General features: G+C 38.3%; 1 protein-coding gene across 3 annotated transcripts in view; it reads right to left on the reverse strand.

The window, feature by feature from the left end:
* Positions 1–12726, reverse strand: part of LOC115887705 (calpain-A-like) — a 113439-nt gene that overhangs the window by 52971 nt on the left and 47742 nt on the right. For all 3 annotated transcript variants that reach the window (XM_030907177.1, XM_030907178.1, XM_030907179.1), the window contains 4 exons: positions 7135–7322; positions 5231–5365; positions 4997–5165; positions 1236–1417 (listed from right to left, as the gene is read on the reverse strand). In XM_030907177.1, coding sequence (XP_030763037.1) covers positions 1236–1417; positions 4997–5165; positions 5231–5365; positions 7135–7322 — 674 coding nt within the window. The remainder of the gene's footprint in view (positions 1–1235; positions 1418–4996; positions 5166–5230; positions 5366–7134; positions 7323–12726) is intronic.

Genomic DNA, 12726 nt, shown 5'->3' on the forward strand with positions numbered 1-12726 from the left:
ATACAGAAAAAGATCTTAAAAAGGTTTCAAAGTTCACCAGCAGCGGAGATGTAACCTTAACGTCCGCAACCAAAGCTTTTCATATTGATCAAAACTGTAGTTACTGAGGTAAATAATGTTTTAAAGAAAGACATTGCTAAACGTTCTCCAACTTAGAAAGACATTGTTTTAAAATTACCACCATCAAATTTGCAAGGCGAGACTTCTAGGACTGCGGAGATATTTGCTCTTTCAATATTTTTTTTTAGTTCGTTAATTGATGTATATATATATATATATATTTTTTTTTTGTTTCGCTCTTTTAAAAATTAAAAACCCGTTTGCAAAAATAAGCTTTTTACGTCAAGCAGTTTAAGCAGAATCGTGGTTAATCAATTACCTAACTTTTTGGAACACCCTATAACATTTTTTAAAAAATTTTAAAATATGTAAAAAAACAAAATAAATTATGCGTGTCCAAGCGTTTTCTCGAAAGATTAACCGTTTTTTAAATAACAAATATTGTAATATATGAGGGGCGTTTTCACCCTCTTGGAATTTGAGATTCGAGAAATCCCTCCTTATCGAACCTCTACACCCTACAGTCCGTTTACCAAAAATCAGCTTTAAACGTCAAGCAGTTTAAGCAGAATCGTGATTACTCAATGGTCATATTTTATGAAACACCCTGTATAAATTTTTTAAAAATCTTAAATTATGTAAAACAACAAAATCAAATATATGTGTTTAAGAGTTTTTCCGAAAAATTCACCGGTTTTTAAATAAAAAATATTGTAATATTTGAAGGGTGGTTTCACCCCCTTAGAATTAGAGTTTCAAAAAATCCCTTCTTATCTTAGGGTGTAAAACCCAAAGTCAATCCGTTTTCTAAAAATCAGCTTTTTACGTCAAGCGCTTTAAGCAGGGTCGTGATTAATCAATGACCAGATTTTTCGAAACACCTGTATACATTTTTAAAAAATCTTAAAATATGTAAAAAACAAAATAAAATATACGTATTTAAGCGTTTTTTCGGAAACTTGACCGTTTTTTAAATAAAAAATATTGTAATATTTGAGGGGTGGTTTCACCCCCTTGGAACTGGAATTTCGAAAAATGCCTTCTTATCGAACCTCTACACCCTAGAATCAACCTGTATGCCAAAATTGAGCTTCTTACGTTGAGTGGTTTAAACAGGATCGTGATTAATCAGTGAGTCACTTAAGGATTTTATATATTAGTATAGATTCACTAACCCGTCACTCCAGGATCCATTCCATTCGTTTTCGTTGCCCCAAGGATTCCTCAACCTTAACAAAGGAATCTTTCCGGTTACGTTGGGCGTCCTGATATCCACATACTGGACCTTGGTGATACTGTAGGCGTGTCCTCTGACAAGTCCTTCGGGAGTCTCGGCTTCCACGACATTAGGATCCGGCTACAATAGTTATAATTTATTATACATTAATTGTTATAGTTATTTATGGTACTACTGTGTTATCTTACACATAAGTCACGCTGGGAAATGTTTAGCCCTCGAGACCGTAGGCCGAGAGGGCTAATTTTCTCAAGTGACTTATATGTTATAACACGCGAGTGCCATACTAAATTTTATCCAACAGCAGAACTGTTTCATGTCCAATCTTTAAAGAATAATTGATTTAAAAGGATCTACCAGTTCTACTTTCATTGTTGCGAATCAGGGCCGAGCCGCCCCACAGTGGGGTATATGACACAGATAGTTGATCGAAATTTTTTTATGTAGACCTTATATAAATTATTGCTATTTTCAATTAAAGAGGAAATAATATGAACAAAATACAGGATAATTCGTCGATTCTAAAAAAAGAAAGAAAAATCACTGTTCCAGTGTTTCCACGGTCAATGCCACTAATGCCAGTAGTAATATCGCAACTAATACTACTAATGCTACGACTGATCCGCGAGCAATGCCCATACCACTAAATTCGCTACTAATGCCAAATTGTGCTATACTGCTAATGGCACTAATGCGATCGCTTTGTACACAACAATGCCATCGCGGTTTACACCTCGCATTAGTATATCACTGATTGACAAATTAGGGAAAACCAAGAATGTTTTTCTCATTTTATCAGCAAAGTCGCAAAAAGTCGCAGTATTTTATTTTACTGTATGAAAGCCCAATGTTTACTAAGTAAAACGTATATAGACAATATGCTGAATTCTTCGAAATGCGCAACTAAATCTCTAAGTATAATAAAAATGTCACAAATTTAATCAAATTTTATGAACGCCTAACTTTTAGTTGCAAAAAAAATCGTTAGTATAGAGAATATCAAAATAAATAATACGTTTTTGTAGAATACATACCTGCAGCTTGCTGAGCCATTTTCAATCAAAACAATAATATAAACGTAAAAAGAGCACAAGAACAACAACAATTTATAATTTTAAACATAAAATTTAGCCATTTACCTCTTATCTGTGAGAAGTAACAACTTTGACGTTTCGTTGAAACGAATGAATGCAACTAAACACACCCATAGCAACGCTATTCATGGCAGACATGATTTAACTTATCATTTATCGTTTTTTTGGGAAATTTGCTTTTTCGAATTTCGATCACCTTTTGCATGCTAATACCCCACCGTGCGCCCATGTGTGCGAAGTGCGCGGCGCACACAGGCGCCGAGGCAATAGGGAATAGGCGTCGGATGAAATATAAGCGCCAATTGTTGAAACTATTTTTGTTACTCAAATCCAAAACTAACTACTAAAATTCAAAGCAAAATAAATTATATTACTCAGTAACTAGATTCCAAATTTTATTTTGAATTTATGTCAAATTTATAAATATTTTAATTCATGAAACCAATATATTATGCTGTTTTACCAATGTATCAGAAATGTATTTACATTATTCGATCAGAAGGAAAAATATGACGTTAAATGTCCAGCAGAAAAAAAAATATGTAAATACTTTTTCATTTATTTGTTCATTAGTGTATGGTGTATGGCATCTAGTACTGACAAAAGTAAATTTTGTGAGTAAAATTTTAGTCTATCGATATGAATATGTCAGTAGTTTTAGATGATCTAACAGAATTAAAGAAGTTTTTGAAAGAAATTAGAACCTACAAAAATTTTGATAAATTTTATAAATGATGCCTTGAAATTTGCCGAAAAATTAGGTGGCGATGCTGAATTTAAAACAGGTAGATGTAGAATGTACAATTTTTAGGAGGGGAGTTAATCACCGCGACCTTACAGATCTATTGTGTGTTCCCCTTTCTTGAGTTATAACGAGTTATAACTCATCATACAGTCTAAGGAATTTAACAAAAGCCAGAATCTGAGACAGCTCCACAGAGAACTTTCAGACCACTCTATAAATGATCGGAAAATATATCTTTTAAGACGAAAGATTTATTTTGTATAAAATAAATCTTTTAAAAAAAATTGTAAGAATTACAACCCAATGATGAGCCAAAGTCGATTAAGAATTAGAAACTTTCAGCAAATTATTCTTTGGATATTGAAGCTGATTTGTGTGAAGAAGTTATGTCATGATCTTTTTTCAAACGATTATTTAATTTTTATCATTCATTTTGTAATAATGTAACATGTAATATCACATCATTATTTAATTTTCAATGATGATAATTCATGACGGAAGCAAGGACAGAAAGGTTCTTTTCTAAATTAAAAATACCTAAGCTCAACAATAATCCAGGAAATGTTAGTAAATTTAGCTACAATATCTATAGAGGAGGCCATATTAGAGCAATCACGAAAATATTAAGATTAATTTCGCAAACTGTAGAATTTCAATAAAAATTTGAAAAAAAAATAGTAATGGCGAATCATGACGATAAAAAAAGAGGCGCTTCATAGGTTACGCACACAGGCGCTACCGGGGGTCGGCGCGGCCCTGTTGCGAATTAATACATTATCGGGTTGCGTTTATGTTACTATGCATTATAGATGTGCGTTTTGTTTTTTAGGGTTCCGTACCCTAAGGGTAAAAACCGAAACCCTATTACTAAGACTTCGCCGTCCGTCCGTCCGTTCGTCCGTCTGTCACAAAGGTCTATCTTATGAACCGTTATAGCTAGACAGTTGAAATTTTTACAGATAATGTATCTATGTTGCCGCTATAAGAACAAATACTAAAAACAGAATTAAATAAACGTTTATAAATAAAAAAGTACTTTCACTAAACATTATCTTTTAAGTAAGAATTTTACATAGAATCTTTCAAGTCCTCGGTAGCCGCATGGTTTAAAGCGTAAGGACTTTACGCTGCTATGACGTTGGAGCCGTAGTAAGGCAGGTACGAATCCTAGTCAAGGCGACTTCTTTTTAATCTTTTTTTTTAATATTTACATATTTATTTTTACTTTTTTGCATATTTATTATTGATTAATATAATTTTTAGTAATGTGTTTCTTCATTTTTTTAGTTACTTATACGCGCATTCAAAATTTCAGGTAAATCGGAAAAAAAGTTTATAATAATATAGTGCCTAATGTTGTAACCATTCATTATCGAAATGGTTCGGAACCCTTCGTGCGCGAGTCCGACTCGCACTTGACCAATTCACCTTCCTATTAAAATAATAAAGGACAACAATTACAATTTACAATAATAAAATTCGGTTTAAATTAATTTTTGCAGCTTTAATCTAAATAAAATATCTATTACAGTCATGTGCTCTATAAAGTAAAATGAAAAGCCGCTCGGTATCTTTTATTATACAACAAATTTAAACATTTTTGTCAAAATTTTTATTAGTACTGACATTTAGTCAGGTTTATAGACTTTATGTCAATGTCGATATGATTGATGACGTGCATCGGAAAATGTTTTGCGATTACAATAAAAAAAAACAATCTAGCTAAAAAAAAGCGAATACTCCCACTAACTGGATCAGAACCGTTCTGCTTCCCAAGTGGAAACCCACAAAGCAGAACAAAGCAGAACTGGGGAACCTGAAGGATTGCACCCTGATAACCTGGATAAATGACTATTATACCTCAATAGAGCATCCCATTAGTGACGCCCTCTCGTAAGCTTTCAGCATAATTTGAAATAGATTGGGTGGGGATGCGTTCATTTCGTACATTTCCGTGACTCCGCCTGTAAAATCCTCCATGGCTTCGCACGTGGACCCCCCCTTTAGGGCTTCGTATGACCCATGCATCCTGTTAAGAAAAAAAAAAGATTAAGCTACTATGAAAAATGAGGCAGCGCAGCGGTGGTTACTTACTTGGCATAGGCTTTTTCTAATAAGGCACTCCAAAATTCGTTTTCTTCCGTTGAGTGTAAAAATATCAGTTGTCCCCTGTAGGTGGGTAATCGGTCATCGATCACTATGTCTAGCCATTTGCCATATTGCCAGAACCTAGATACAAAATTAAAAAAAAATAAAAGGTGTGTTCTGGTGATGAGCGATATATCGGAAACTGTGATTTTATCACTGATATCAAAAAATCACGTAACGTAACTGTTACCAAAAGTCGTACAAAACGGTAACGTGATCATGACTTTTAATAACAACGTCAATCACCACTTGGGTGGGTCAAAAAAATCGACTATTTTTTTTCACTTTATACTCAACTTATAAAAAAAGGTTGGTAGACACCTCAAAAAAATTATCTTCAAGTATGAGCCCTTAATTTTAATAGGAAGGTTTTCAGTTTTCACCACCATACACCAGGTTTTCAATCACCACATTGCTTAATAAATAAATGATGCGTTTATATCGATTTGTGTCCATTAAAAACACGCAAAAGACCACTTGGCAAATTGCATATATTCTTGGATTTCGCAGCCTGTTCAACGTTCAATCATTTGAGAAAGAGATAGGCGAAATCGGCGCGGTTAGCGTTAAAGAGACGAAGATCAAAGATATGCTCGTATCGAACGTTGAACGGGTCCAAGGATTGTATATATTCCAAAGGACTGTTCGATCGCGTCAAATCGTCGCCGTCGTAGTCGCCGTGGATGCTTACGTCACGCAGGGACCAGCGCTTCACAGTGTGGCGGATGGTTATTCTAGCAGGATAAAATCTCAGAAGCAAAGTTTGGGACTTAAACTCTAAGAATGTAGCAAATGGTATAATATATAGCAATCATATAAGGTTTCAACAATTACAGCAGCATCCTTACTACCACTAGCCCTAAAGCTCATAGTACTTGCAAAATCCAATTCTTCTTTTGAATGCTCTTCAATTAACCCTTTAACGAGACTTTGTTTCGTTTTTATACTATCCAATTGAAATGAAACTTTTGGCTATTCACCTGTTAAGCTTGAATTCCCTGTGACTGTGACTACCTGTGTTGGTAACTATTGGTAACTCAAAAGATCTACATCATTCAATATATCGATATTTGAAAAAAAATGAAAGTTTGATATCTGCAGAACAAAGGCACGAAGGATTTTAACAAATAATATACGTACATAGTAGAAAAGTACATACAATGGCAATCTTCAACATAGTTTGGCTTTGGAATAAAATGTATAAATACTTGTAAATATTTTGTTTTCGTATAACCTCTGCCTTGCTGAGCAGAAAACGACCAAATTTGGTTGATAAAAATGTATCGAAATACAAAGAATATATACGACCAAAAAATAATTAAATCATTTTTATATCAATTGGAATATCTGCTATTTATTCTTATCAGTACACATTTTTTGGTTTATTTCTAACCAAACGGTTTTGTCCAGCTAGATTTATCTTCCGCCGCACTGTGCGCTCGTCCGTCAAACGCAAAAATAACTGTCACTGTCTAAAATCTTTAGCGCGAACTTCAACTCGGTCCCTAGATGACAGTTGTTGTCCCTAGACAGCAGGAATCGAACTATCCTTATCTGTATAGTATCCTTGGGACGGACGGGCCGAAGATAGAGAGTTACTTTCTACTCCGAATAAATAATGCTATTTTTTTCAAACGTCATACCTAATTTTTAAACAATTTTAAACGTTCTTAATAATATAAAATGATTTAAAAGTAATACCTGAATTTGGCATTATATTTTTAGTTTAATATTATATTTTCGTACTTTTAAGCTTAGGCGTTAAAATGACTTTTTATATTGTCAATTACGTCGCAAAAACTAATACTTTTGTGACGTTTGAAAACAAAATACTTTTTACTTTTACGTACCTAAAATGCCAGATCCCAGCATACTGTTCATAGAAATCCTGATCGTCAGGAACAATTTGCAGGAACAGTTTGTGGTACAGGGTCAAGTTGGCTGTTGCAGCCAACAGCCAACAGTCTCCCAACTCACCCTGTTGTATATCGAAGCGTGAAAAACCCTCAACGAAAAATTGAGGATTGTGGCAAATTTCCTGCAAAACACCAATAGTATTGTTAGTTTAAATCAATTTTGTGTAGAGTCGGATGCAAAAAAAACGCAACGGAAAATCTTTTCGTCAATTTTAAATTGTTATATATTGTTGCGGACCCGTGTGAACTCGACCTAACCTAACTATATGTCCCGCCCTCAGATGACCTTAACATCGCATTAAAGAATAGACACGGTTATGATTCATTCGTTCGAGAAGAATCGAGTCCCACTGGAATGGACTAGTACATACGAGAACATTCGAAATCCTTCTCTACGCACCTAACGATCTATGGACTATTCTAGTGTTCTTTACCTGTCGGTATAAAAGCCGGCGGCTGTGGCCTACAGGGGGCAGTTATAAATATACAGTTGACGCGCTAAAATTCAAAATAAATTCTTAGTTATAAATCGTTTGTAAATAGTTCTATAAGTCTTTTATCGTTATTGTTTTTGTTAATTAGTGTTAAATAAATAGTGTTTAAATAAATTGTGACTTTCTATCCACACGGAACCGACGAAAACGTAACCATTGGTGTCAAGTGTGTGGCGTGTGATAGACTAGGAAAATAAAAAAGACAGACAATGGCTCCGGAAAAATTGTTGAAAGACTTGAAAATGTCGGAATTAAAATGCGTACTGGAAGAAGAGAGGGAATGCGAAACAGATGGAAAGAAAAGCATTTTACAAGCCAGACTGAGAGACGTTTTGATTGAGGAAGGTGAGGATCCTGACACATTTTGCTTTGAGCTGGAAGGTGACCTTGACTCGTCCTTACAAAAATTAGATGACAACTTGAACAATTTGAATAGTAAAATAACTGACTTGGAAGTTAATTTAGAAGATAAAATCAGTGATAAAATGACGGAAAATTCCCAAAAATTAGAAGATAAAATTAATATTCTAGAAGGTAAGATTGCAGAAAATTCCAAAGACATACAGGCCAGCTTTAATAATAAAATACTTAATTTAGAAGAAAAGTTAACAGAAATCCAGGAATCTTCCAGGGAATTAGAAGAAAAGATTATAGAAAATTCTACAGAACTACAAGACAAAATAACACAAATTGAGGACGATGTAAATAAAAAAATCGAAATTTTAAAACAAGAAATAGAAAAGGCCAATTCACCAAAATGTCAAGAAACATCGGAGGCACCGAAACTAGTCGAAAATAAGTATATCTCAAAGTCAGTTATTAAGCCTCCACAGTTTGACGGAAAAACCGCTTGGGCCAATTATTTTTGCCAGTTTGAGGCCGTTGCGAGAGCGAACGGATGGACAATCGCTGAAAAGGCTACCGCTTTGACTGTCGCACTGCGAGGAGATGCGACTGATATTCTGCAGACATTGTCACCATCGGAACAGGGAGATTATCAGCAATTGGTACGACATTTAGAAATGAGGTACGGCCAAGCTCATTTGGAACATGTCATTCCCAGCTAAAAAATCGCATTCAAAAGTCAAATGAGTCTCTGCAGGAGTTTGAAGCCGACGTAGCCCGCCTCGTTCGCCTTGCGTACCCTGCTACGCCAGAGAATGTTATGGAGCGGTTGGCAGTACAGGCATTCTCCGACGACTTACGTGACAACGAGACAAGACAAGCACTTCTCCTAGCCCACCCAACGCACTTGGTGGATGCTTTAGCACGTGCCCTAGAATTTGAGGCCGCGAAACAAAGTTCTCGGTCTTTAGGAAGAGTACGGGCCATCGACGAATGTTCTGACGAATCCGTGGAAGGGATTATTCGGAAGATAATGGACCAGTACATGGGCAAGAAGGGACCGATTGTTGCTGGAACTGCGGACAGGTAGGACACGTGCGAAGCCTTTGTAAGGAGAAGAACGAAGAACCGGCTTCGTCGAGGTCGGAAAACTACTAAAGGTCGTAATGAAGGGGCACACGTCGACCTGTACCCAACATGCCCCAACGAAACTGCTCAAGTCGCCTCTACAACACAAATTCAACAGCATTTTTGTGGATGGTTTTGTTGATGGAGAGTTCCGGACTATGCTGTTGGATACAGGTGCGACGAAAACTATCATCAGACCGGACATTCTTAAAACATCGAAGAAGGTTAAAACAACACAATGGCGACTACGTACAGCTACAGGAAGCTCCGCTCTCATCCATGGAGAGGTAGATCTTAATTTTGTTATCGGAAGCACCTGTTTTAATCATCGAGTGTTAGTAGCAGACATCGAAGATGAACTTATTCTCGGAATGGACATCATGACCACTAGAGGTTTTGAGCTAAACCTCAAACAAGGAATTTTGAAAATAAATGAAGAAGAAGTGGTTCTGCATCGAAAATGTGAGGAGACGCTTCGCGTGGTGGTAGCAGAAGATGTTTCGATCCCTGAGCGCTGTGAGATATTTTTGGATGGTTGCCTAGAAGGTAAAATGAATAATGGGAGTATTATTCTGTTGGAGCCAAGGAACCATGACAGCGAAATAGGACGAGGGATCGCTGTTGGAAAAGCCCTGCTACGAGCGAAGAAAACTGTACCGGTGAGAGTAATGAACACGAATTATTATTCTGTATCCTTGAAGAAGGGAACCCTCTTAGGGTACTGTTGTTCGGTCTCCTCAGTCGTTCGAAGCGTGGAAGCCTCCAAAGTTTCGACTTCAAAAATTCCGGACAAAATGGTGAAGGAGTTAGTAAACGTTAAAGGATTATCTCCCGAAAATAGAAGAAAATTGAGAAACCTGATAATCAAGTATCAAGATGTGTTTGATAAAGGAGAAGCAGGACAGAGAGGTCGTACCAATTTAGTACAACACAAAATTGATACCGGAGATGCACGACCAATCAAACAAAATCCGAGAAGACTTCCGCTCGCCAAACGTGAAGAAGCTGATAAAATCCTTCGAGAAATGAAAGAAGAGGGTGTCATCGAACCATCTAACAGCCCGTGGACATCGCCGGTAGTACTAGTAAAGAAGAAAGACGGTACCACCAGGTTCTGTGTTGATTATCGGCAGCTCAATAATGTTACCAAGAAGGATAGTTATCCCCTGCCGAGGATAGACGATACTCTAGACACGCTGGCGGGGTCAACGATATTCTCTACGTTAGATCTGAAGAGTGGATATTGGCAAGTCGACATGGCGCCGAAAGACAGAGAGAAGACAGCGTTCTCGGTGGGCACCGGACTGTGGCAATTTACCGTCATGCCTTTTGGATTGTGCAACGCGCCAGCTACCTTTGAGAGACTAATGGAGTCTGTGTTAAAGGGTCTATCCTGGACTACCTGTTTAGTGTACCTGGATGACATCATAGTGGTTGGGAAATCCTTTGACGATCATCTGAAGAATTTGGAAGAAGTTTTCAAGCGACTAGGGAGCTCTGGTTTGAAACTTGGGACATGTAGTCTCCTCCCAAGGAGTTGCGGTAGATCTACAGAAGACCAAGACAGTGGAAGAGTGGCCAATACCTAAAGATAAACATGAACTACGAAGCTTTTTGGGACTATGCACATATTATCGCCGCTATGTACAGGGTTTCGCCACCATCGCAAAACCATTGACCAGACTTACCGAAGGCGAGAGGCGTTTCTCTTGGGACTCAGATTCTGACGAGGCATTCCGAAAATTGAAGAAGGACCTGACTAGTGCGCCCATACTTAGCTACCCTCTTGGCAACGGAAACTTTATATTGGATATCGACGCTAGCAATGTTGCGTTAGGCGCTATTCTGTCTCAGATCCAGGATGGTCAAGAAAAAGTCATTGGATATTTTAGTAAGACCTTGTCAAAACCGGAAAGGAACTACTGTGTAACCAGACGAGAATTACTAGCAGTAGTTAAAGCAGTGGAACACTTCTACAAGTATCTCTATGGAAGAAAGTTCTTGTTAAGAACAGACCATGCTGCTTTGAAATGGGTGTTGCAGTTTAAGAATCCTGAAGGGCAGGTAGCTAGATGGATTGAACAATTACAAGAATTTGACTTCGACACAGAACATCGAGCTGGGGCAATCCATTGGAATGCCGACGCACTTTCCAGAAGACCTTGCGCTAAGGACTGTAAGCATTGTTCCCGAGCAGAAGAGAAAGAAGTGAAACTCCTAAGAACAACTGTGGTTAATGATAGTTGGCACCCGAAGATCTTGCAAATGACCAAACCAGTGACCCAGAATTAGGTTTAGTAATTAACTGGAAAACGCAGGCCAAAGACCAACGTGGGCAGAAGTTTGCAGATATTCGCCGAACGTAAAGTCGTACTGGGCCCAGTGGAATTCCTTGGTAATAGATAACGGACTACTTCGCCGTGTGATCGAGAGACCGGAGGGACAAGAAGAGAAAAGGCAGATCGTCATTCCAAAGAAGAGGGTCCCAGAAGTCTTGGAGGAAGTTCACAATGGAACCAGCGGTGGACATCTGGGTGTTACCAAAACACTTGGCAAGCTGCGTGAACGGTTCTACTGGATGAACTTGATGTGAGGGCCTGATGTAAGAAATGTGACATTTGCGCAGCCATCAATGGGCCACAAAAGCGTGGTAAAGCCCCTATGCGCCAGTACAATGTCGGCAGTCTCTTCGAACGAATAGCGATCGACGTGGCTGGTCCTTTCCCGGAGACGAACGATGGCAACAAATACATTGTGGTAGTAATGGATTACTTCAGCAAATGGGTCGAGGCCTACGCGTTGCCAAATCAAGAAGCGTCCACCGTTGCTGATGCCCTTGTTAAAGAGTGGATTTGCAGGTTTGGTGTTCCCATGGAGCTTCATTCAGATCCGGGAAGAAACTTTGAGTCCAATCTGTTCCAAGGCGTCTGTGAAGTCCTGAACATCCGCAAGACCAGGACGACTGCTCTACATCCACAATCCGATGGGATGGTTGAACGCATGACAGAACTATCAACCGTTATCTGGCCAAAGTAGTCTCTGACCACCAAGAGACTGGAACAAATTTCTTCACCTGTTCCTGTTGGCCTACCGTTCATCCGTCCAAGAATCTAAGGGCAAACTCCAGCCAGCATCGTTATGGGACGGGAAGTGCGCCTACCCTGTGATCTGAAATTTGGTTGCCGACCGGGAGAAGAAGTCGCCGGAGAAGATTATGTCCACACACTACGTCAAAGGATGGACGACATTCATCAGAGAGTCCGCCTAAATATTCAAAGTGCTAGTGACCGAATGAAGGAACACTACGACATTCAAGCTGAGCATGGAGGATACCAACCAGGGAAGTTGGTGTGGCTATATAACCCGCAGAGACGTCGTGGGTTATCTCCGAAGCTACAATCCTCGTGGGAAGGGCCATACGAAGTCATGGATAGAATTAATGACGTCGTATACCGTATCAGAAAATTGCCAAAAGGAAAACCGAGGGTAGTCCATTTCAACCGTTTGAGCCCCTACCAAGGCGAAATAGAAGATCGTGCTGGGACCGTGAGAACCTGCA

This window comes from Sitophilus oryzae, unplaced genomic scaffold (assembly GCF_002938485.1).
Source record: "Sitophilus oryzae breed Bouriz unplaced genomic scaffold, Soryzae_2.0 scaffold_610_pilon_pilon, whole genome shotgun sequence".
Classification (NCBI taxonomy): domain Eukaryota; kingdom Metazoa; phylum Arthropoda; class Insecta; order Coleoptera; family Curculionidae; genus Sitophilus; species Sitophilus oryzae.